Here is a 24,818-nt window from a genome sequence, read left to right as displayed (position 1 = left end):
GAGACCTCCCAAGCAGGCCTTCCCATCACATTTGCATAAATACGTTCTGTGTATGTGTGCCCGTGACACTGGTGTGGACACACGCCCAGGCCATGCTGCTGTTGCCTCTGCGATCAAGCAGTTCCAGCCACGGTTCTCGCTCTGCCTCGTGGGTAATCCTGGCAACTGCCAGACTTGTTGCTCTTTGCAACTCCACCGGTGGTTAGCTCCAGGTGGATGGCCCAGACCGGGCCACCCTGTTACTGCTGGCCTCGGGCCACCGGGATCTCTCAGCTACTGTCACTCCCCAGATGTTAATGTCTGCCTAAAATCCCAGGGCAGGAAGGGACCCAAAGAGGTCATCTGGTTCTCCCTCCTGCCTTGAGGCGAGACCACACCCAAACTTATCCAGACAGCCAAGGATCAGACCTGTTGGTAAAGCCTATAGAGAGGTCTCCCCCAGGTAACTTACTCCAGCATTTAACGAGCCCTTCCAACGGGAAGCACAGAGAGTCGGATTCGCCACTGCGTCAAGTCCTGCCCATCTTGTCCCCAGAGGGAAGATGCTCACCTCTTGAGCACCTGCTGGCGTGTTTGAAATCCCACATGTGCCATTCTGGCCGCAAGGGCAAAGAGAGGCAGCAACTCCGAGTGTGGATGGGGTGTTGGGGGTTTTGCCGTCTATCTGTGAGCTGGCTGACACTCCAGGGTCAGCCCCAGCTCCGGAGTCCCGGACGGTGGGTCTGGTCCAGAATGGGAACAAAGTCTCAGCAGGAGAGAAATGAGGGCAGACCAGGAGGACAAAGTCAGTCGGAACTCTCACGTATGCATTCACTCGTTCAAGCCAGTTCTGGTAGAACTGACACTCCTCGCTCGGCCATGTGCGGGGAGAAAGTGGAACCAGAAACCCTCAGTTTCCTTTGGCTGGCTGAGCGTGGTGCCCTCCTCCTGCACGGCCCCCGCGGCTGCAGGACGCTGGGAGGGTCTTTGCAGACCCTCCCTGCAACAGTGCAGTTGGCAGAGGTGTTTCGAATGTATTTGCAGAGCCTCATGTGCATGCTCTCTGCTTTCTAGGGTGACTCAGTGGCCTGCTGGGATCAGCTGCCCCTTATGCCGTGTTCTCTCGGTGGCATCCGGGCCCATCTCACTCCCAGCCCGGCCTGGTGGGCGGCTGGCACCCAGTGAAAACCAGTGATGGTTCTTAGAGCCGATCACTCCCCCTGCTCACCCCTGCCCCTGAGTGAGCCCACCCAGGGCCACCTGCTGGTACAGGCATTTAACCACGTCATCCCCTCTACTCTGAGCTGAGTTGCATCCTCAAACTCCTATGTGAGAGCCCGAGCCACCGCCCCCCATACCTCAGAATGGGGTCCCGTTTGGAGACAGGGTCTTTAAGGAGGTAATTAAGGTAAAATGAGGTCATACGGGTGAACTCTAATCCAATATGACGGATGTCCTTATAAACAGAGGAGATTGGGACACAGACACACATAAAGGGAAGACCACGTGAAGACACAGGAAGGAGACTGTCTTTAAGCCAAGGAGAGAGTCCTCAGAAGGAACCAAGACTGCTGACATGATCTTAGACCCCCAACCTCCAGAACTGTGAGACCATGAACTTCTGCTGTGGAAGCCACTCATCGGTGGTACTTTGTTACGGCAGTGCGAGCAAACAAACACCCGTCCGTGGAGTGGGCTGCTGTTCCCCTCTCGTAGATGAGGCCTGTAGCTCCCCCCGACCCCACACGTGAAGTGCCTGGCCACTTCCCGAGCCTCCCTGAGCCTCTGTTGCCTCATCTGCAGAATGGGAATAACGATAGATTTGTGGAAGGGATTCACTGAGCTATGACACAATGAATGTTTGTCCCCACGCATGCCTCAGCCTGATTTGACTAAGGAGCCCATGGACCTAGGGCAGAGGCTGGCTCTGAGCTCTGCATGTGGTTGGCAGTTGATGTTGATGACTGATAGGCTAGAAAAAAAAAAAAAAAAAACACCACCCAACCAAACAAAAAACAAACAAAAACAGAAACAAACCCAAAACAAAACCGTTCACATTCTAGGTAGAACCCGGAGTGGGAAGGGCTCCGACTCCAGCGGTTGCCAGATTTCTCTGACTTGGGAACTTGAACGGACGCCCTTTGCACGGGTTTTGCACCCAGGCGTGGACCGAGGGGGCCCGCACAGGGAAGGCGCGAGTTAGAGACCTGCCAGTGCGCGGATGGGGAGTTTGCAACGCGGACTGTGCGAGGAAACAGAGGCTCCGTGTTTGCACCATGTGACTCTTTATGTCAAAGTCCTTCTATGGCAAGCCGGAGGAGAGGCGGGAGAACATGCCTGCTGGGTGCTGCCTGCCTGGCCTGCTCGTGGTGAGGGTGCAGGAGCCCCGGTACCCAGGGCCCAAGCCCTCCAGGCCCGGGGGCAGGACAGCACGAGCTTGGGGACCATGGGCCTGAGTCAGAAGTGCAGACAGTGCCAGCCAAGTGGCCCATCCTTGTTTAGCACGGGTCCCTCTCAGCCTGGCTTGGCTGTGGGAGCCCTGTTGTCAGCCATGTGCAGATTCCCTGAGTGGGTACAGGTAGCTTCGAGGGGCCAGGGGATGCTTCCTTTTTTATTTGGAAGTTGTTTCCTGCACTGAATTAGCCTTTAGTCATCTTGATCTTTCTCCACCCCTTGAACCGTGACCTCCGAGAGGGCCATCGGAATCTTAAATGTAACCCTGTGAGAAGCCGGGAGGGGCTCCCGAGGTGCGGCAGGTCGGGGATGATGACTCTGGAACTCTTCTTTGGGTCGGTCCAAGGATGTGCTCTGCACCCCTCAATTATATTTTAATATCTATCTATACTCTGTAACACCACAATTACTAAAACATCGTTAATTAGGTTACACACACACACACATACACACACCCAGCTTAACAATGATAGAAAACACCAGATTCCAGTTGACAAGAAGCCAGCAGCCCAGCCTTTCCTCTGGCTAAACAGAGGGACCCATTATGCTGGAATATTATTTTCTCATGGTTTGGAACCATTACATCAGCCTTGATGTAATAACATTGTTTAACTTCAGAGGTGTATTTATTTTGGTTTGGAGTTCAGATGGTTTAGCCGTTAGCCCGGGATTGAGCAAAACCTGGCCAAAGCCGCTCAAATTTGAAACGAACCATTTTGCCACTCCCCTTGTCCCCTCCCCAAACAAACACACTTCAGACGTTATCTTCATGTCATGGCCCAGGTGGCGACCTTGGTGCTGATGGGTTTCGGAGGCAATTTTACTCTTTTTTTTTAAGGAAACCGGCCGATGCAGTATGGACCGGCAGGGTGCTGGGTGGGTAAGCGGTAAGGATTCAGAAATCCCACCAGCTGCTGGTCTGGAGACACACTGGGATGTGTCCGCAGCTCTTCTCCTGAAATAAGCTGGTATAGGTGAGGTGCCCCGATCGCTGCCAGGCACACGAGGAGGTGGTCCATATGTCACTCTCGTTGGTGTCTCAGCCCAGGGGGCAGGTCTCCACATCAGAGTTCTTAGTGTCCCAGGGAGGTTACTACTGGAAGCTTCTCATCGTTTCCTTCTGAACGCAATCCTTGAAGGATGCACACAGCGGGAAAGAGCTATGATACTGGGGTGGTCATATCCTCCTTGTGGGAACGCAAGCAGACAAGGACCATCGAAACTGGGTGAGGGGTGCACGGGGGCTCAGTGTACTATTCTCTCCATTTGTGTGCGCGCGCGTGTGTGTGTGTGTGTGTGGATGTTTCTCCAAGCAAGTCAAAACCAAATTCCTGGTCCTGGCCATCTTTAGAGAGCCCCCTTTCTCCTGTAATAGAGAGAGGGAAACAGAGGACAGGCACCCAAAGGAGAGAAAAACGGCAGGAGAGCGTGGGGAGGAGCAGACCTCTGAAGAACACATACTGCCTGTAGCCCGGGAAGATGTGTGTATTGTAAACGTGCGTAATGTTAGAGAAAGGTCAGGGAAGCATGGTTGATGGGAACTAGCTCCCTGCTGATCCCTGCCCAGAGCCGACACGCTGGTGGGGTGTTTTCACTCCAAACAATGCCATTGGGTTTCTGGGGCGTGAGGCAGGGAGGGCTGAACAGGCAGCCTGACTGTGACCTCTTGGATGGCTTGCATTATAATTAGCGTCAAAGCCTCCCCACGCCCAGACAGCATCCCTTCCCAATTACATCAGGGTCTTTGGGAGAGGGATTCGCCAGGTGCTTCTAACACACAGCCAGGTTGGGAACCACTGGCCCATCCACCTGACGGGTCTCGGCTGGGCTGTCGGCTTCAGTGTCCGCTCAGCAGGGTGGAAGACCCCAAGAAGCACCTTTCCACAGTAACGTTAGGTTGTGTTCAGTGGTATTAGATGTAGCTCCAGATAACTGCAGGTTGGGTAACCCCAGCCTGGATACGCTCTTTTTCCAACGTGCCATCCAAGATGGCGGACAGGATGTCACCTCTGGGGGTGGGAGGCAGGCAAGGAGCTCTTCTAGAGGCCGGTGGTTTTCGCCCTCTTTTGACCTTAAACACAACGTAACAAATCTGCTTGACGTCACAGCTCAGAACACACATGCACATGTACAAATATATGAACAGATATCACGGACACTTTATCATGGAAACAGGTGTCACGAAATGGTATTCACCTTTTGCTGTGTGATTTCCTGTTATTTCCTATTCTATTCCTTTTCATTGCATTAAGTTGAAGGTCCTCACCCACTACATTTGGAACGCATGACCCACTTGTGTTTGACAACCCGTAGTTTTTCGTTTGTGTAAGTAGCCTTCACGCCCAGCATAGAGCCCAAAGGAGGGCTTGAACTCATGACCCTGAGATCAAGACCTGAGCTGAGATCAAGAGTTGGATGCTTAGGGGCGCCTGGGTGGCTCAGTCAGTTGAGCGGCCGACTTCGGCTCAGGTCACGATCTCGCGGTCCGTGAGTTCGAGCCCCGCGTCGGGCTCTGTGCTGACAGCTCGGAGCCTGGAGCCTGCTTCGGATTCTGTGTCTCCCCCTCTCTCTGACCCTCCCCCATTCATGCTCTGTCTCTCTCTGTCTCAGAAATAAATAAACGTTAAAAAATTAAAAAAAAAAATTAGAGTCGGACGCTTAACCAACTGAGCTACCCAGGTGCCCTGGCGACCTACGGTTTTGAAAGTGCTGCTGTGGTCAGTTGGCGAAACTGACTCCAGGGTCAAAGGACCGCCTTCCTCCTCCACTGATTGCTCTATGCGGTCATCATGACACCTCTGTCTAGTCTCGTCTGTACTTGGGAATCTCTATAAATAACTTAGGGCCAATCCAATCCCCTCAGCTGGTCCCTGTTTTCCTCTAATACCCAGAGAGACAGGCACCAGAAGGAGGTAGATGACCCCGGGGAAACCCAGCTGAGGATGTGGCACAGCACCTGGTCAACTCCCCAATCCAGGGGCATCTGATTCAGAGCCAGAAGGAGCCAAGGGCGTGGGGTCCAAGTTCTCCCCCGAACAACAGTGAGTGGCTTCGGAAGAACTGACACGACTCAAGTGGCTATGCCCGGCACAGGGACTTCTCCTGAGTGGGGATCTGCTGTAGCTTTGCTGGCCCGGAACTGACATCTATGACCGGAGACTGAGAACTGGCATCCAAGATCTTTACAATGACGGTCTGACCCTCTAGACCCCAAACCGAACCTAACCTGTTTGGTGCCCGCCCTCTCTGGGGGCTCTTGTAGAGCAGGGGTGACCCCCCTCGTTAGGCACTGGGGCTTGAAGGTGGGGCGCCCTCCTGTGGCCTCCCATCCCCTCCGAGCCTGCCCCATTCTTTTGCTCTCCTCCATGCTGGGAAGAATTTCCTGGCTGGTCCATATCCTCATCAGCTATACTTTCCAGGGCCTTCCTCCCCACCACTCTACTGAAATGGCCGTTGGGTCTAATCAGGGTCACTAACGAGTGGCACATTGTCAAACCCCAGGGTGGATTCTCCGGGCATTGGGCACCTGGCCCTCGGTCCTCCTCTGGCCACCACTCCGGCCTGCTTTTTCTCCTCCATCGCTGGGGTTCCTTTTCAGCATCTCTGCTGGCTCTCCCAGCTCTAAAGGTGAAGCGCCCCGGCCCCCATCCTTGGACATCTCTTCTCCGTCGACACCTCTCGCTGCATGAACTCATCTTGCCCTGGCTTTCAGTACCGTCTATATGCCTGCGGCTCCCAAATTCGTTTGACCCATGCCCTGAACCCCAAACTTCCTCCAACCACCTACTGAGCAGCCCCTCAACATCAGTACATTCAAGCAAAACATTTTATTGCCCCCTCCTCCTCTCCCCATCTCCCCACCGCCATTAATGGCCCATATCTTCTTGGTTGCTCAACCCCTGAACCTGGGCTCCGTCCTCAGTTCTGTCTTCCCTTCACACCCCACACCCAATCCATGAGCAAGTCCCGGCAGCATTAGCCCCCAAACAGAGGCCAGGTCCAGCCACTTCTCACCACCTCCAGCTGAAACGCTAACCCCAGCACCGTCATCTCTCACCTGGATGATTGCCACGGTGCCTAACTCATCTTCCTGCTCCCCACTCCTCGCCTGTGGTTCCTACTCCACCTGCTGCCTGGGTACTTCTCACTGGGTAAATCCAATCACAGCAGCACTGACAAAAACCCTCTAAAACTTTCCACCACACTTAGAACAAACCCTGGGCTCCTGGACCACACCCAGTATTTATTCTGTGTTTCTTATTTTCTGATTGAACCCTTGTTTAATTTGGAGCTGTGTAGTACCCAGCTAAGTGTCTGTGTTTTTCAATCTCCTTTACATCTAGGCCAAGGAGATGGCTCAGCTAAGAGGATGCAAGGCTTTGCTCTTCCACTTTCCTCTTTCACACTGCTTGAAATAGAGATGTGATGGATGGTGCTCCAGCAGCCGTATTGTGGTTGTGAGGTAACCTTCATGGAAAACTTATGGAAACTTCATGATAAGAGAGATGGAAGGAGCATGAGTTCTTAATGACCGTGGAGCCTTCATATTCCTGGTTTGGAACTCCTAATTCTGAGCTTTTCCTCGGTGAGTTATACCTTGTGTTAGCCAAGGAGGTAAAATCTAATATTAAGGAGTAAACTTGCAAAGCTCGATGTGATCTGACCCCTCTTCGTACTTCCTTCAAATCTTCTCCTCTTGCTTGGCCATGTTCCAATCACACTAGCTTTCTTCCTGTTCCTTGAAGATTCTAAGCTTAGTCTCACGTTGGAGCCCCTCCCCCAGATCTCTGTGCCAGGCTCTTTTTTTTTTGCTCACTCCTCAGAGAGGCTTTTCCTGACTTACATAGCCACTTTTGTTAAAGTCTGCTTCCCATTAACCTCTTTTATTAAAATTCATGACACATGTCACTCTTTGAAATTATTTACTTTTTAAAAACGTATTTAGTTGTCTGTTACTCCCTTAGTTAAGTTCTAGGAGGACAGAGATTTTTACTCTTGTTCACTGTGGGTTTTTTTTTTCAGTTTATTTATTTATTTTGAGAGAGACAGAGAGCACACAGTGTAAGCTAGGGAGGGCGGGGCGGGGGGAGAGAGAGAACCCCAAGTAGGCTCTGCACTGTCAGTGCAGAGCCCGATGCGGGGCTCGAACCCACAGACGCTGAGATCACGACCTAAGCTGAAACCGAGAGTCTGACGCTTAACTGACTGAGCCGCCCAGGTGCCCCTCTTGCTCACTGCTATGTCTCCTGGCCTTGGCATATGAAAGGTGCTTAATAAATATTTGTTAAATGCATCAGTGGACTACAATGGCTTTTCAGAATTTTTGAAAGAAATTCATCGTGGTTGTCGCCATACGTCACGGAAGCCTTCCCTATATATTTCAGCACAATAGTTCAGCAAACGCCTGTGGCTCACCCATGATGGCTGGGCCTTAGAGACAGCCGCGGAAACATGAAGACGGCATAGTGCCTTGTCCTCCAGACGCTCCGAGTCTAGCGGGCAGGACAGATAATTCAGCTCCTGTAATGGCAAAGTGGGACCCTGTACAAAGCTGCAAGGAGGGTACCAAGGACAGTGTGGCTGTCCAGTTTCAAAGGGGACAGGTTCTCTGGTTTTAAGGGAGACGGAAGCTGACTAAGAGAGGCTTCCTGGAGGCAGAGGTGTTTGAGCCCAGTGTGGAGAGAGTGTTTCCTGGCAGACAAGGCTGTGCAGGCTGGGCTAATCACATAAGATAAGAAGGGGTGAGGCATGCAGTGTGACCAACTATCCTGGTTTGTCTGGGACCATCCCAGTTTTACCATGGAAAGTCCCACGTCCCGGGAAACACCTTTGACCCAGGAAAGCCAAGACGACTGGTTATCCCAGAGAGACACAGAGCCGGTCAGGGTCCCTGGAAGTAGCTCCCAGTAGCCGGAGGAGAGAGAGGGGGAGCGAGCAAGTGAACGGGGCCACGGAAGGGGCGTTCTTCGTGGGAGAGGCGGCAGGAGATGGATGAGGGGCCCCGGGGGCTCCACGAGGAAACCGAACTTTGCCGTGGCAGCAGAAAGTCCTGGGAAAAGACGTGCAGTCGTAGAAAAGAGTTAACGCTTTTCTGGTTGAAGAATGGTTCTTCGCACAGGAACACACAAGGGGCTAATGTTCTGGGTGGCGGGCTTGGCGGCCACCACGTCTCGCACCCCCCCGGCGGACCGGGGATGGGCTCCGGCCTGCGGCAGCGGCCCACATGCTGGCCCCAGCTCCCCAGCAGCCCGCCTGGAGGGGTGCCGTCCACCCAGCGCCGCCCCCCCCTCCCCAGGGTAGATGCTCGGGGGCCGTTGTGGGAGTCACCCCGCTTCTCAGCTGCTCCTCTGGAACTTGCGCTGGAGGACCGGGCTGCCTCCCTCCTCCTGGCCAGTCTCATCCTGCAGACCACGCATTCTCCGTGCTTCCAGGGAAAGTCATTCCAGGGGAATTGGGGGAATGTTTTCCTTTCGGTGGTTGTGGTGATGTGGGGGAAGCAAGTGTGCCCGGGCAAGTAGCTCTCTAGTCCGATGGGTCCACTGAGGACCTGTCCTAATGTCTGACACGCCCAAGGGGACGCATGGCCCCAGCACCAGATGACTACCCTTCTCCCTTCTCCTTCTCATCCTCACCCAGCCACAAACCCCTATGAATTCTGCCCTCTAAGCCTCTCTTGAAGTCAGCAGTAAAATTTTATAGGGCAGAAAACATCCTTAATATTGTTTCGCTTGCCGTTCCTTTTATTGGCAAAGGCATCCTGAGACTGGTGCCTACATACCACACACACACACACACACACACACACACACACACAGACCCATACCATGGGCAGGGCTCCAGTTTGGGTCCCCATTTCCATCTCTCAGTCTAAGATGCCCCAGGCAATCCTTTCCCCCCCTGGAGGACTCCCCGCTACAGATCTCTGCCTAGGGTCTGCTTGCCTCTGCTTCTGGGTGTCAGCCAGCCCTGCCACCCACTTTGCAAGGCTGCCCCACTGTAGAGACCCCCCCCCCCTACTTCTGGCCTCAAAGCTCTGTGCCCCACTGGCCTGGACCGGGTGGGAAGATGGTACCCTTTTGTGTGCACATGCTTCCCTTCCCCTGAGCAGTTTGCTCGTTCAGAGACCACCCACCCCTGGCCACATCTGCCAAGAGCAGAGCCTTCTCCAGGCCTCCTTTGGGTCACTCTGCCACACTGGGCATATTTGGTCACCTCTGCCCCCATAGCCCCCCACCCCCCCAGGTGACACCACCCTGTCCTGGCTTTTCTTCCGTCTCCCAGACCACTCCTTTTCCGCTTCCTTTCTTCTTCCTCCTCCTGCTTCCTACCTGGGGGTCACCCCATCTCAGCAGTAAGTCTCCTGGGTCAGTTCACTTTAAGTTTGGCTGCAAAGAAAAAAAATCCCCCAGATAATGGTGGCTTAAACTCCCAGGGTTTTCTTCTCCTGTGTAAGAAGAAGACACAGGAGGCAGCGCAGAGCTGGCGTGGCTGGTGTGGCCTCAGGAAGTCACCATGACCCTGCTCTGGTCCCTCTGTTCCGCCATCCTTAATTTGCGAGGAGTCTGTTGTCTGACCCTGACCGGCTCTGCCCTGCCTCCTCCAGGGTCACTCCAACCCTCAACACCAGCCCCAGTGAATTCTCCAAGTTCCCCTCTTCCCTCCTCCCTCTGCAAATCCCACAGTGCCGGGCCTCTCCTGACATACCGCCTTCTGTGTGGCCCAGGGGCCTGCCCCTCCCTGTCCCTGGAGCCTAGTCCTGTCATTGCCTGGTGCAGTGCCCCGCTCCTACTAGGTCCTCTGAACAAATGCATTGCACAGAGAACGAAAGAACACGTTTTGAACAATAGATGGAGGCATCAGGAAGGGTTGGAGATGATACTGAGGGGCCCCGAGCCCAGAATACACCCTTGTGGCTGGAGAGGGTCAGTCATCGCCCCTATGCGCGAGATAAGTGAGTGTGCAAGAGTGTGTCCATATTTAACTAACAAAAGATTCTTGGTTGGCTGAGCTCAGGTAGATAACGGTTTGACCACATTATTTACAGGTACAAACGATGTCATAAAGGGATTTTATAATAATGCATATTCTTAGCTTCTTTTGATGAGTGATAGTGAATGTCAGTTGATGAGTATTTTAGTATCTGTGTCCCTGATGAAAGCCAAGGCACTGGCAGCTTCTTCTTTTTATTTTTAATTAAGTTCCTTGCTCTGTGCTGTTATTTCTGAATCAGTAGGAAGTTGTGGGGGTATGAGAAGTGTTAGGTGCTCTCAGAGAGATGAAGGTCAAATGAAAACTTAACATTTGTATTTCTTCATCCTAAAGATGCTTGTTCCTTTATCATCTATCTATCATCTATCAATCATCTATCAATCATCTGGCTATATCTAACTGTATCTATCATTTTGCCTTTTTTGGAAATGTGGAGAAGGGCAAATCCCCTCAAATCCCTGGCTTAAGACCAGCTTGCATGAAAAAACTAGGCAGACAGACTCCGCTGGCAGGGGGGCGCCCCCCCTCAGGGGGGCGCCCCCCCCCCCCCAGGCTACTGCTGCCCGTCAGCCTGAGCTCTGCTTACGGTTCTACTGGCACCACCAATGTGGACCGACTCTGGGCATCTTTTACCAACCTGGAGAATGACTGCATAGTACGTACTTGCCCTTCAATAGGCCGGAACTAAAACACTTTACCCCTTTCGCATTGAGGTGTCCTCATTAGATGTAAATACGTTTCCCCATCAACAAAACTCTGATCACTCCCTTTTCATTCTTTTTGTTTTTCCTCCATCATTTCAATCCATAATCTAACCTACGGGAAAGGAAAGGCAGGGAAGGAGCTGAATGTGCTTGAGCTCAGGGAGATGGGTGAGAGAGCCCTCCTTTCTCAGATTAGCACCTGACTCCCAGGGGCCTGGGGCCAGGGTTGGGGGAGGATAAGGGGAGGGTGAGAAACAACGAAGGCAAGACTGGGGAGACCAGCACAATCGAGCATGCCCGCCCACTGCCCAGGCTCCAAGGCTGCTCAGTGCTGGACTGGGGGGAAAGGGCTCAAAGTTTGGAGCACTTGAAATTAACACAGCTTTAGGAGCCAGCAATAGGCCTGGGCTGGGCGGGGGATTAAGCTGGTAATGGCCCTGTTTTCGTTTCTTCTATAGCCACGGTGGCTCTCCCTGCAGAATTCCCTTCCATGGCACATGTCACTGTGAGAATTCAGAGTCTTATGTTACAGAGGGGCGGGGGGGGGGGGCGTGGATCTTGCGAGAAGCAGAACATCATGGCGGCTCTCTTTCCCAGCTACTTCACTGTGGGAGCCTCACAGGTATTGATTTGTGTGAATATGGACTGTCCAGGCGCACTGGGGGGTGTACTGACTATTGGGAATAGAGGTCTTCAGCTTTCATATATATATATATATGAATTAACCCGTTCGTTGGTTTTGTTTAAAAAGCAGAAAGGAGGTCTTGTTTATAGCCACGTACAAGAGCAATTTCCTCATTTCTTTTCTGTGTTGATCCTGTCACACATGAGAACCCAAGATATGCTATCTTGGGTCAGTTGTGCATGCCTTTTTTGCTGGTGGCTCATTGGCTAGGCAGATCACTTCTCATTCTCCAAAGCATGGATCCAGCTCTGAAGTTCAAGAACGGCTAAGGATGGCGGTGTGGGGGGAGGGGGGTGCTATTTAAGGAGAGTTTGATGCTCGGACTCAAGTGTTCCCAAAGTGGACGCGGTTGGGTTTGGGGACCCAAAGCCAAGAAACCTTTGAAATGCTCCATTTTTCCTTTGTTAGTTGCAGAATAACCAGCTCATTAGGTTCTCGCCACACGCGGGCACACAGGAGCTGTATCCAGGCCCATTCGTGCAGAAATGGGAATAAGGAAGCATCCCCAGCAATTTCTGTTCAGCCCAGCTCTGGTCTCTTGGCAGAAGGCGTCCAACCTTTCCCCTTTCTTCCTTTTGGTCCTCACTGCTACCACCTCTCGTCTCATTTCCTCCCCGGTGGGCTGGCTCTCTCTTCTGGTACGATGCCACCTGTGTCCTCCTAAAACACTCTTACAAGGGGTCACATCCTCTCCTGGCTTATCACCCCTTTCCGGGCTGACAAGGCCTGCCTGTCCCCATATTCTCATCACAGAAGCTCCTCTCCCAGATGACCTTTCCTCTCTTGTGTCTCCCTAGAAAATGCCTCCTCATGTCTCAAAGCTCAGTTCAAATCCTGCTTCCTCGGAGACTTGCGGCAGATGTAGGCTGTTCCTTCTTGCCCCCGTTGCACTGCATTATCCCAGTTAGCTCCCAGTTGGTTTGTGTACGGGCCTCCCCAATAGACTGGAACTGGATAACCAGGGTAATAAGGTTGGGCTTAAGCTTTGCTATTTTTTTTCTAGAAAAAATAGCGCCTCTATTTTTCTAGAAAATATACCAACTTGGACGGCCATCCCGATGAAGCCTGCTGTTGAAATATTTCCTGAGTGTTCAAAACATGCTAAATCCTATTCCAGAACAGCCCCCAGCACCTTGCTGGGTGAAGTGGAGGAGGGTCCCCCGGGGCCTTCAGCTAGCTCCTTCCCGACACCTTGGTCTTACAGAGAATGGGTCTGGGAACAATGCTTGGTAGGACTGTTGCTAACAAATGACAGATTTCAGGGGATGGGCTGCTGAGGGAGTCGGTTCGGAGGGAACAACTTGGTGGGGGGGGGAGTCCCGCAAGATGGTTTTGCACCACACTGGCATGGGGGCACGTGAAGGTGGGTCAGCATGCTTTTGCCTACTGAGAAGCAGGAGGGAGCACATATGTGGCGGCCTGTTGCACGTGCAAGCCCCCTGGAACTTGGGAGTGTGCACGCGAACCCCAGGACCGTTGGCCAGGCCACCTTCCGGGGCATCAGCTCCTTGATCAGTTACACGGGATGAACCGACTGTAGTTTATAAGCATTCCCAGAGCCGGGCTGGGCTGGGAGCCGGGCAGCTACAGATGAAGGGTCCCAGCCCTGGAGCTCATGCGTTTCAGAGATGACAAACATCCCTTCCCTGGCCACAGCAGAACTTAAGGATGTGGAAAGCTGGTGGGGTCCTCCAGAGGCGAGCACCATTCTGCTGCCCTGGTGACAAATATAGGGCTGTCTCATCAAGTTACCTTTCCCACTCTCACTCTCTCATCAGGGACTTGCCTCTGTGACCTCCAAGGCATGAAGTGGCATCGGGGGCGTTCTGAGGGGACTCCATGCTGGTGTCTGAGCTTTTACAAAGGTAAGCTTGGCTCCTTGTCCCTCGGGGGCCCCGGCCCCGTGGCTGTGTCCTATTTCGCACCCGGTTCCAGCCTGGCTCCTGTTCTGTGTCTTGAGCTGGCAGGTAGACGGGACAGCTCGTCTGGGTCTTGCACGCTGCTCCTTCCATTCGGACCCCGAGCCGTTTCGGAGAAGTGTGATGTGGGAGAGTAATGTCTGGCAAGATTGGCTCTCCATCCAGGGGTGGGAAAGTGAACACCAGGTCCCGGAGCCCAACGGTGCCCAAGGCCTTTTCTTCAGCCCGAGTCCCGAGTGCCACTGACGTGAAGGCCTTCTCTCCATCCCCACGCTGCAGGGACCATGTGGTCAGGAACCGCATCTGGGTTCTCTTCTGGCAAATGAGTTCTAAGGGTCATTCATGGTTTGCTTTGTCACTTGTGGATGTTTTCATTATCCCCAAATTGACACTTACCTCTCAGTTACGTGAGAGCGTGGGCTCTGCGCCTCCTGGAGGAAGCCTTCTCGTGTTCTGCGTGCCATATCCATGATGCCGCCATGTTTCCTGCCTGCCTTCCTCATCGGGCCTGCGTTCCTTGATGGCAGCAGGGAGCCAGCATTCTGTGGAGGCTGGGGGTGGCCTGGTCTTGCAGCCTACGTGGAGGGCACTGGCTACAGCACTGATGTGCGTTACTGTATTCAACACTGACAGGTGCAGTCACATCCCTGGCTGAGGACACCAGCCCAAGGAGAACAGAGCCCCGTGCTAAGAGAGGCTTTGAAGCAACAGGAACAGGTCCTGGCCCCTCAGTAGGAGATGGGGGGCTCACCCCTCCCCAAGCACAAGGTGATCTGGAAGAACTCAATTTACACCCTTGGCTCCTGTGGGCTGGGGGATCAGCAGAGGGCGGGATAATCCCAGCTTCTCGAGCAGATGGTTTCTGACTACCGCTTGACCCAGTTCCCTCCCAGCCGACTGGCAGTGGGGCTGACAGCTCTCCACCAGGGGAGCAAAACGTGGACCCTCCTCTCAACCTTCTCTTCCCTCCTCTTACCAGCAAGGTTGAGATGGCTTTTGACTCTCCCTGGAGCCAGGTCAATGGGCAGGATGCTGCATCTTCCAAAGGCTCCCTCCAAGCCTTGTCCAGCCTGGGTGGGGCTCAGAGAGAGAACGGTTGTAGCCAAACAGGCAAGGACCGCTTCTGCGAGGGCTCTTGCTGGGGAGAGTCTGTGTGTGTGTGTGTGTGTGTGTGTGTGTGTGTGTGAGCGCGCGCATGCTCAATTCTTCACTGGCTTCGTAACTTTTCTCATCATTCATTCATTTGATCAACCAAGCATTAGTTGAATAAGCTACCCCTTATCTGGCATTAGACAGGGCCCATGAGACCCTTGCTCTCCAGGAGTCTGGGGCCCCACAGAGGAGACAGACAGACGAGAGTATAACAACAGCCAGGCAGCGGGCCAGGGGACCTAATATGGCAAATAACTATTCAGGGCACAAGAGGGCCATGGTGGGCTTCACCAAGGAGGAGGGATCAGGCTGGGTCTTGAAGAACGGAGGAGTTTGCTAAATGGCTAGCGTCTGTGGTGATGGAAAGACCCAGAGGACCAGAGCACATGTACCTGGGGGAAGATCCAAGCAAAGCCATGGAGGTGGGTCTCTCCTGGCTTAGGGCTACAACGCAGGAAGCAGAAGTCCCTCCTTCCTGCCCAGAGATCACAGGCTCAGAGGGTCCAGGATAGGGCAGGTGGTGCAAGCAGAGGCCATAGAAGGCTGCATATTTGGGAACAGCAGGGAACTGGGCTCTGGAGAAAGCCGTAAGGAGGCAGAAGGGCTGCCATTGTGGGGACCCTCCTGGACCCCCCTCCCCCCCCCCAACGTCCTCTTGATAAACCCCTATCAGCCTCAATGGTCCCCCGTTGGAGACGCCAGGCACCTTCAGGGCGGTTCCTCAGATTGGGAGGGAGGGGGCGCTCGGCCTCCAGCTTCTGGGTCTCCGCGGGGCTGCAGCCCGGGCTGAGCTCCACAGAGGCACGGGCAGGGGCAGGCCCAAAGCAGGCAGAAGGGGAGCGTGGGGGTGGGGGGTGGGGAATGCTGAGCTGGAGAACCCGCTCCAACTTTAGTTCCCCAATATCCTAGGAGAGCCAGAATGACTTCGCATCCTGATTCCGCCTCACAGTCCTGCCGGTTGCAGGACACGGCCACAGCGGGTGGGGGGTCTGGGTGAGCGAGGGGTGAGGGCAGGGTGGAGTTCCTTGGCCCCGGGCGCTGCGCCCTGTCGGCCTTGTTGTGCTAGTCCACATCCAGGTGGGGGCGTCAGGAGAGACAGAAGGAAGGACTGCACTCGGCGTTCTGGATGGGTTGGGTGTTCGGTGTTCATTGACAGGGTGGCTTGTCTGGCTGGCCAAAAAACGATGCTTTAGAATCACAGTTTACAGGGTTCTGTGAGGAGCTTCACCAAGTTGCGTTGTTTGAGGCTCCCAGGGTGTGACATGTGTCATTGTCCTCTCCCATTACAGATGAGGAGATGGGAAGCCGAGAGGGGGAAGACTACCCAAGGTCACTCCTACTAAGCTGCCAGTGGCTGAGTCTCCACTGGAACCCGGGTTTGTCTGAGACCCAGACCAACCACTTGGGGCGGGGGGATAGTGGTGCTGGAGACCTCGTCCTGGGGCTCGGAGCCGCCCTGACGCGAGGCTGGTTCCCCCGCACAGACGACGATTTCCCTGGGGCTTGGAGCCGGCAGAGGCAGCGGCTGGCCAGGCCTCCAGCGGCCGCCGCCTCCTTTACTCTTCCAGCCCGCGGGGCCCACGCCTCGCCCAGTGCGCCGGCGGCCCGAGGCGCTCGGCTAGGGCACTGCAGCCCGGGAGCGACATCCACCCGCGGAGCCAGCCCGGGGCCGCAACCGCCGCCCCCGCCTCGCCAAGCTCGAGAAGGTGCACCCCGGGAGGGCCGGGGGCGGCCGGCCGCCGCGGCGAGAGTTGTTTCTCCCGGTCGCAGAACGAGGGCAGGGCCTGCGCGACCGCGGGGAGGGGGGCAAGCACCGGGATCCCGGGCCGGGAGCCCGTCGGTGTCGCCCGCCGCCCAGTTGGGCGAGGGTCCGGGGCGCCCACGTGGTGGGAAAGTTTCGAGACTGCAAAAGTGGCCGGGCATTGCGGGGGTGGGGGGAGGGGAGCGGGCCGGCTCGCCCCTCCTTCCCGCGAAGGCAGAAAGGAAAAAAGCGGGGGGAAGCGGGGGTGGGCGTGGGGAGCGGGCGGCAGCGACCTGAACAGATTCCGCCCCCCCTCTCCGGGGGAAAGCCGGAGCGGGGAGGCACGGACAGCCTCCTCCCGCATGGCCAGGACGAGACTCGCTCACCACCACCCCCCCTTTTTTTTTATGCCAACGTCTATCTCAACGCGCGCGCACTTACGGAGATTGTGCGGCTTTTTTTTCCCCCTTGGGAGAAAAAACGAGGAGAGTAAAAGAAGAGAGGGCAAAGAGAAGAACTCCTCGGCAGGCTCTGCACCGTGTCGCGGCCGGGCACGGGGACGCGGCCGCCACCCGCCCGCTCTCTCCCGGCCCTGCGGCGTGTGCCAGTGGGAGAGCGAGCTAGGGCACCCGCACCCGGGGACGCTGCGAGACTTTTAGGCGCTCGAACCAACCTCGCCGCCGCCGCCGCAGGCAGGAGAGACAGGGGCGAGAAGGGCCCTGCCTCCGCCTCGCCTTCCTCGCACGGCGCCCCGCGCCTGGCCGGCCCGCGCAGGCAGGCGGAGGGAGGGAGGCAGCGAGAAGGCGGGCGGAGCGGAGGCCCCGGCGGAGCGCGCAGCGGCCGGCCCGCCCGCCGGTGGATGCGGCGCCCCGGGAGCCTAGAGACAACTTTGCCGTGTGACGCGCCGGGAGGACTGCAGGGCCCGCGGCCGGGGGCTCCGCGCCGCCTCTGAGCGGGGCCGCGCGGCCAGCGCTCCCCGGCGCTCCCGCCACTGCGCTCGCCCCGTTCCGCCGCCCACCCGCCGGCCCGCGGCGAAGACTACCGGCCCGTCGCCGGCAGCCGCGGCCCTTCCTCGGCGCTCAGGTGCGAGCGCGGGGCCCCGCCGCAGCGCCCGCCGCAGCGCCGCGCCAAGCCGCGCCCGGCTCCGCTCCGGGGACTCGGGCGCCTTCGCTTCCGTCTCGGCCAAGTTGCGTCGACCAGCCCTTTCGCCACCTTCCCCTCGCGGCGGCCAAGGCGCCGCCACCGCCGCTTTCGCTTCACCGGAGCTGGGGGCTGCGGGGCCCCGACGCGGAGAGGATGGGGGGAAGGCTGCAGATGCCGAGGCGCCCTGAGACGCCCGCGCGGCAGTGACCCTCCGACCCCCTCCTCGGCTGCGCGCCTCTCCGGCCCCCGCGGCCCTCGGCGCCCCTTCCCCGTCGCGCGGGAACCCCCGCGGCCCGGCCGGCCCCCTCCCCCTGCTAGCCGGCGGCGGCCCTCCCGGCGGGCGGGCGGAGGCCCGGGCGGGCGCGGGCGGGGGCGGGGCGGGGCGGCGCGCCGGGAGCCCGGAGCCCGGCCCTGCGCTCGGCTCGGCTCGCCTCGCGGCGGGCGCCCTCGTCGCCAGCGGCGCACCATGGACGGGCTGCCCGGTCGGGCGCTGGGGGCCGCCTGCCTCTTGCTGCTGGCGGCCGGCTGGTTGGGGCCCGAGGCCTGGGGCTCGCCCACGCCCCCGCCTTCGCCCGCCGCGCCGCCGCCGCCCCCGCCGCCCGGAGCCCCCGGCGGCTCGCAGGACACCTGCACGTCGTGCGGCGGCTTCCGGCGGCCAGAGGAGCTGGGCCGGGTGGACGGCGACTTCCTGGAGGCGGTGAAGCGACACATCTTGAGCCGCCTGCAGATGCGGGGCCGACCCAACATCACGCACGCCGTGCCCAAGGCCGCCATGGTCACGGCCCTGCGCAAGCTGCACGCGGGCAAGGTGCGCGAAGACGGCCGCGTGGAGATCCCGCACCTCGACGGCCACGCCAGCCCGGGCGCCGACGGCCAGGAGCGCGTCTCTGAGATCATCAGCTTCGCCGAGACAGGTGGGTCGGTCCCACGGGCGGCCAGCTGCGGCCCTCATTCCCCACCCTCTTCCACTCCCTTCTCCTTGCCCGTTCTGGCCGCCGCAGCCAGTGCACCTTGGGGGAAACGTGGACTCCCGGCCCTGCCGTTCGCCCCTGGCCCTGTGCACCCCGTCCTGGTTGCCGTCCTCCTCCCTCAGGCAGCGTACCCCTGCTCCCCCGTCCCCGCCGCTGAGCGCCTCGCCCTCCACCACTGCTCTGAAACCGGGCCCCAGCGCCTCTGGGCGCGCATCCCCCTCCCGGCAGATGCGTGCGGCCCTGGCTCCGCGGGCACTTGCTTGGTGATTGCTTAATGTTTTTGTTTCCCACGATCGGAGTGTAGGCTTAGCAGTGTGGTTGGAGATGTGTGTGCTTGTTGATATCCGTGGGCCGGAGAAGTAAGTGTGTGTGTGTGTGTGTGTGTGTGTGTGTGTGTGTGTGCGCGCGCGCGCCTGTGCCTGCGTGAGAGGCCCCGGGGCCGCTTCCATCGCCGGGCAGCGTGGGCTTGCCAGGATTGCTGAAGCCTCACTGGGGAGAGCTAGGCAACCTCTCTTCCGATTGTGTGGGCACCGGAATCGGGCGGAAGGCAGGCTTCTCAACAGGTCCCATCATTTACGCAGAGAAAGACGCGGCTTGGGGGCAGCCCCGTGCCTCTAGGTTTGCCTGGCAGCGGCAGCAGCCCCCTCACTTTAGAGCCGCAGAGTTGGTAGTTAACAAAGGGTAGGAGTCCTTTTGGGAATTTTCTTCCGGCCCTGGATTGCAAATTTCTACCACTGTCTAAATATAATAATAGAGAAAATCTTTCGGAACTTTAAAAGAAGAAGGAAAATGTGCCCGCGCGGAAATGCTGCAAGTGCTTTCCACTCCGCTGTCCTTTTCAGGACTTGAATGAGCCAGGCTGGCTTTTGTGCCTGGAGCTCAGCCCCATTTGTGCCGAGGGGACTGCGGAGAAGGTCGCAGAGGGGGAAGCCCTGGTGCGGGCTGGGCTGGGGTGGGCAGGGAGCTTGTGGGAGGGGGGAGCGGTTGTGTCACCAGGCTGAAAATGCCCCCCGCTCTTCCAGGCAGCAGGCAGACGGTGCTGGTGCCGCCTGGGGATGAAAAGGGATGAAAAGTTTTGCATGGCCGAGTGTGGAGAAAAGCAGAGACAATCGGGCTGGTTTGTGCTTAGAAAGAAATGCATTGCCGTTTTAGCTGTCCGACCGAGTCAGGGAAAGCTCGACATGCAATTAGAGAGCTTGGATTAAAAGGTGCTTTGGGGCCCAGAGTAGAAATGTGATTCTGGAAGGTCGAGGAGGCCTTTTGGTCCCGGTGGCACAAAATGACAGCGGGGGCTGGTATATTTCTGGTCCGTTTCACGGAGCCAGCTCTTTGACTTATAAATAACAGATTCAGGTCACAGGCAGCTCGTCCAAGACCAGCTTTTAAGGCTGCACTTTCCCCCATTTCAAAGTCAGATGTCAGTGTTATTAGAGGAGCCAGGCGAAGCCTGAGGAGGGGGCTGCAGGGCGGTGGTAGGAGGTTTGATAAAACCAGCTATGGCCACACAGTTGCCTTATTTGTTCTTCTTGCCAAAAAAAAAAAAAAAAAAAAAAAAGAGAGAGAGAGAGAGAGAAAGAAAGAAAAAGAAAAAAGTACAAATTGTCAGAAGAGTCACTGAAAAATGTAGGATGAGCGTGTGTAGTTGTATCTCGGTTGGCATGGTTTCTCTTCTTGTTGAGCTGAATTATGGAGGAAACTTAACAAGCCAGTTCCCCTTTTCCTCGGAGATTTTGAACACGCCATTAACGGGGAGCCGGTGTCTCACGAAAGGAGTGGACCTCAAGTTTCAAGGCTGAAGGTCCTGTCCCTTGGAACCGGTCAGAAACGAGGGCTGCGCTTTGCAGCCTGCAAAGCACACGTTCCCGTGTCAGAAATCTGAGCAGAGCTCGCTTGTTTGCAGTGGAGGATCCACTGGGGGTTGGATCAGATCATGCTTAGGTAAACACTAGGAAGAGGCAGTAGGTGGCTCAGCTTGATTTTGCAATGCCCGGAGTTAACCAAAAAAAAAAAAAAAAAAAAATTCTCTACTGAAACAACCCACCCCAAAATCCTCGGTGCGATCCTGGTTTTGTTTTCCAGATTTCACAGATACCCATAACAACTTGTTAAGATCTTGGCCTCTTGACAAGTTCCTCTGTTGAGCTTTGAGGCCTGACAGCCTGTCTCCAGGGAGCCCTGGCCTGGGAGAGGTGAGGCAGGATTTTATAGGCCCGGACCCTCCAGCTCCAAGTCGGTCCGGGTTTCTCAATGGAAAATGATTTTTCTCTGCCTCTCCCAGGTTCCAGTGAGAGGCCCTGGCCCCAGAAACTGTATTTCTGGTCAATAACGTTTTCCAGCTGCGTGGCAAGTTCACATTCCAGCATCAGGCAGCAGAGTGTCTTTCCGCGTTGCCTCGTGTTCTCCTTGAATTAACTTGGCCTGCTCTCCCACTTCTCCGCAGATGGCCTTGCCTCCTCCCGGGTCCGCCTGTACTTCTTCATCTCCAACGAAGGCAACCAGAACCTGTTTGTGGTGCAGGCCAGCCTGTGGCTTTACCTGAAGCTCCTGCCCTACGTCCTGGAGAAGGGCAGTCGGAGGAAGGTGCGGGTCAAGGTGTACTTCCAGGAGCAGGGTCACGGCGACCGGTGGAACGTGGTGGAGAAGAAGGTGGACCTCAAGCGCAGCGGCTGGCACACCTTCCCGCTCACCGAGGCCATCCAGTCGTTGTTCGAGCGGGGCGAGCGCCGGCTCAACCTGGACGTGCAGTGTGACGGCTGCCAGGAGCTGGCCGTGGTGCCGGTGTTCGTGGACCCCGGTGAGGAGTCGCACCGGCCCTTTGTGGTGGTGCAGGCGCGGCTGGGTGACAGCAGGCACCGCATCCGCAAGCGGGGCCTGGAGTGCGATGGCCGGACCAACCTCTGTTGCAGGCAACAGTTCTTCATCGACTTCCGCCTCATCGGCTGGAACGACTGGATCATCGCGCCCACCGGCTACTACGGGAACTACTGTGAGGGCAGCTGCCCGGCCTACCTGGCAGGGGTCCCCGGCTCCGCCTCCTCCTTCCACACGGCCGTGGTGAACCAGTACCGCATGCGGGGCCTGAACCCCGGCACGGTGAACTCCTGCTGTATCCCCACCAAGCTGAGCACCATGTCCATGCTCTACTTCGACGACGAGTACAACATCGTCAAGCGGGACGTGCCCAACATGATTGTGGAGGAGTGTGGCTGCGCCTGACCGCGGCGGGGCTGCGGCGGCGGGGCGCGAGGGCAGTCCCAGAGGGTCTCCTGCCAGCCCCTGTGGGCACCGGGGGCCCAGCCGGCTGAGCGCGGTCCTTCCGGTCCTCCCGTTGGGCTGCCCGGGAGGTGCCGGGGCGAGGCCTGAAATATTTTTCTACTACTTCATCGAGCAATCAGTCAAAGCCAGAGCAAGAACCCTCAACTGACATGAAATACTTTCAGATGCACACGTAGACACGCACAGCCAGACGCATCCTGCCACCCACACAGCAGCCTCCAGGATACCAGCAAATGGATGCGGTGACAAATGGCAGCTTAGCTACAAATGCCTGTCAGTCGGAGAGAATGGGGTGAACAGCCACCGTTCCCACCAGCTGGCCCGGCCACTCTGAATCGCGCCTTCCGAGCACACATAAAAGCACAAAGACAGAGACGCAGAGAGAGAGAGAGAGAGAGAGAGAGAACGAGAGAGAGCGCACGGGAGCCACAGACAGGAAAAGCAGATGCGGGGGTGGGGAGCGTGCGGACAGGCGGGAGGGCTGCGTGGCCCCCTTTGCTTGTGTGCAAAGCCTGCCATGCCTCAGCATCTCCTGGCTCAGACGTGTTGGCTTCCTTCCCTGCCTGGGATCCTTCATGCTGCAGGACCAGAGGGGCCTGTCTTTTCCCACCCTTGTGGAGAGAAAGAGGCCCAGAAAGGACACAACCTGCCAGAGACCGTGGAGCAGTGGCAATGACCGTTTGACTGTTGCTTGGGTCCCTGGCGTGACTTCTGTGTGTGTTTGTTTTGGGGTAGGGAGGGAGGGAGAGGAGGAGGGTCTTAATTTGATGCTTTAACTGATCACTAGCAGTTGACAGGTCATTCATTCCAGTTGTATAATTGAAAAGGGATTTTTTTTTTTTAACCAGGTATGACCTTTTAAGTTAAAATTTGAATTGTTTTACACGGGAAGAAAACTAAAAGTTGCAATCTGTGCCCTTCACTGGGGATGTTCCTCTAGGACTTATTGGGGAGGGGTGGAAATGACCCCCGAGGCAGGGGAATGAGCCCCGAGGAGGAAATGGTGCAGTGGAGGCATTCTGGAAATGCTGGTGTTGGGGGGTGGGGGTGCCTCCTCCCCCAGCGGGGTTGTGGGAGGGGAGCAGTTTAGCCAGTCTTGGAGAGATGGGGAAGGCTTTCAGCTGCTTTACAGAAGTTGCCCGTGTGGGTCCCGGCCACCAGGGCCGGCCATGGACGTGGCCCCAGCCTGCTCGCCTGCCCGCCTGCCCCTCCTAGCACTTGCCGACTTGCCTGAACGCACATGATATAGCACTTGCCCAACTGCGTGTGTCCAGAAGTGGCCCTTGGCATATCACTGAACTCGCTCACCCCCAGATGTCCAAGTGCCACGTGAACTATGCAATTTAAAGGGTTGACCCACACTAGACGAAACTGGACTCGTACGACTCTTTTTATATTTTTTATACTTGAAATGAAATCCTTTGCTTCTTTTTTAAGCGAATGATTGCTTTTAATGTTTGCACTGATTTAGTTGCATGATTAGTCAGAAACTGCCATTTGAAAAAAGAAGTTATTTTTATAGCAGCAAAAAAAAAAAAATACAGTTAAATGTATTATACATAATTTTGGAACCAAAGAGGCCAACAGATCAGTTTTAATTTTTATTAGATGGTGAGGCCATCTTCTGTGAGGTAGACGTTCTGAACAATCCCGTGAGTGGCCTGCCAACGTTTCAGGGTATAAATGGATTTTGTTTATTCAGTTTGATGTGTCTTTTCTATCTTCACACACCCAGAAGGTACAGTAAAAATGACTATGGTAGAATGCAGGTGTGCGTCCTTAATTCCCCACCTTTATGTTTATTTAATAAAGCTCCCCTTAGGTTCTGTTTCATAATAATTTAAAACCAAACAATTTTCCCATAGACTTGCTGTTAAAGTATTTTACATCTGTGTACAGTTTAAGAAAATAAAAGATCGAGTGCCACAGGCTTCCTGCCTGGTGTGGTGTGTGGGGCGGTGGGGTCTGGGCTGGAGGCGGTGGCGGGGAGGAGGGCGGCGGCCAGGCGTCCAGCTTTGATGCTGGTTGCCTCCGCGGCCCGCTCCCGGCGCTCTCTGAGTCCTTGCCACGAGCACGGATGTCAGTCGGAGAGGCCAGGAAAAATGGCAGAAGATCAACATGAAGGACAATTAGCAAATCCAGGAATTACACGTTTGTTTACCCTCCTTCTCCCGAGACTAATTATGTTTTACTAAAGGCGCATCTATTACCGCTTGAAAGTGCCGGTTTGAGCCCCCGTCCCTGGAAGGAAATGTAAAACCTGGAAGGTTGAAGTGCAGCTGACCTCCGTGCCCTGTATTTACTGATCTAGGTGACTGTAACCCAGAAGAGGCTAGGGCCTTGGGAACAGAAGGGTGAACAGAAAGGAGGCCGTGAGTATGCTAACTGTCCTTGCCTGTGGGGATTTGAACTGGAGTAGGTGGTGGTGGTGGTTTTAGTACTGACAGACGTCCAACTGCAATGGCAGGTCTGACTTGAGACACCCACAAAGTGCTGTTGTATGTCGTGCTTTTTTGGGGAAGCGATTTCACCATTTTCCAAAGTCGGGAATCTGAGGTGCGGAAAGGTTCAGAGCTTGCCCGAGGTCAACACAGCTGGCACAGGCACCCTGGGCGCTTGAGCCCAGGTGCCGTGGCCGGGCCACCTGTTCTCTGGGAGGACGGCAGCCCTAAAGCCTCGCCTTCATCCGAGGCCCTGCAGAGCCATGGGGCTGGGCCTTGGTCTTTGGGTCACATGTGGTCTTCCCAGAAAATCTCAGGACAGTTGAGCAGGTGGGACCTTACAGATTGATTTAACCCCGTGAAG

At 56.1% G+C, this 24,818-nt stretch overlaps 1 protein-coding gene across 1 annotated transcript; it reads left to right on the top strand.

Annotated features, from left to right (window-relative positions):
- The first annotated feature begins 18,232 nt into the window (after positions 1-18,232).
- On the top strand, positions 18,233-23,943 carry INHBB (inhibin subunit beta B). Its single transcript, XM_042954184.1, has 2 exons — positions 18,233-18,680; positions 21,178-23,943. Exons 1-2 carry the CDS (start codon positions 18,233-18,235, stop codon positions 21,951-21,953), a joined length of 1,224 nt encoding a protein of 407 aa, XP_042810118.1. The 3' UTR covers positions 21,954-23,943.
- The last annotated feature ends 875 nt before the right edge of the window (positions 23,944-24,818 follow it).

Source organism: Panthera leo, chromosome C1 (genome assembly GCF_018350215.1).
Source record: "Panthera leo isolate Ple1 chromosome C1, P.leo_Ple1_pat1.1, whole genome shotgun sequence".
Lineage (NCBI taxonomy): Eukaryota > Metazoa > Chordata > Mammalia > Carnivora > Felidae > Panthera > Panthera leo.
The sequence above is the reverse complement of the archived record's forward strand: the minus strand, read 5'-3'. Positions and strand labels throughout refer to the sequence as shown.

Bases quoted from the DNA above. Each gene is read 5' to 3' on its own strand.
- INHBB (XM_042954184.1), top strand. From the start codon at position 18,233: ATGGACGGGCTGCCCGGTCGGGCGCTGGGGGCCGCCTGCCTCTTGCTG. The intron at 18,681-21,177 runs GTGGGTCGGTCC...ACTTCTCCGCAG, and splicing joins CATCAGCTTCGCCGAGACAG to ATGGCCTTGCCTCCTCCCGG.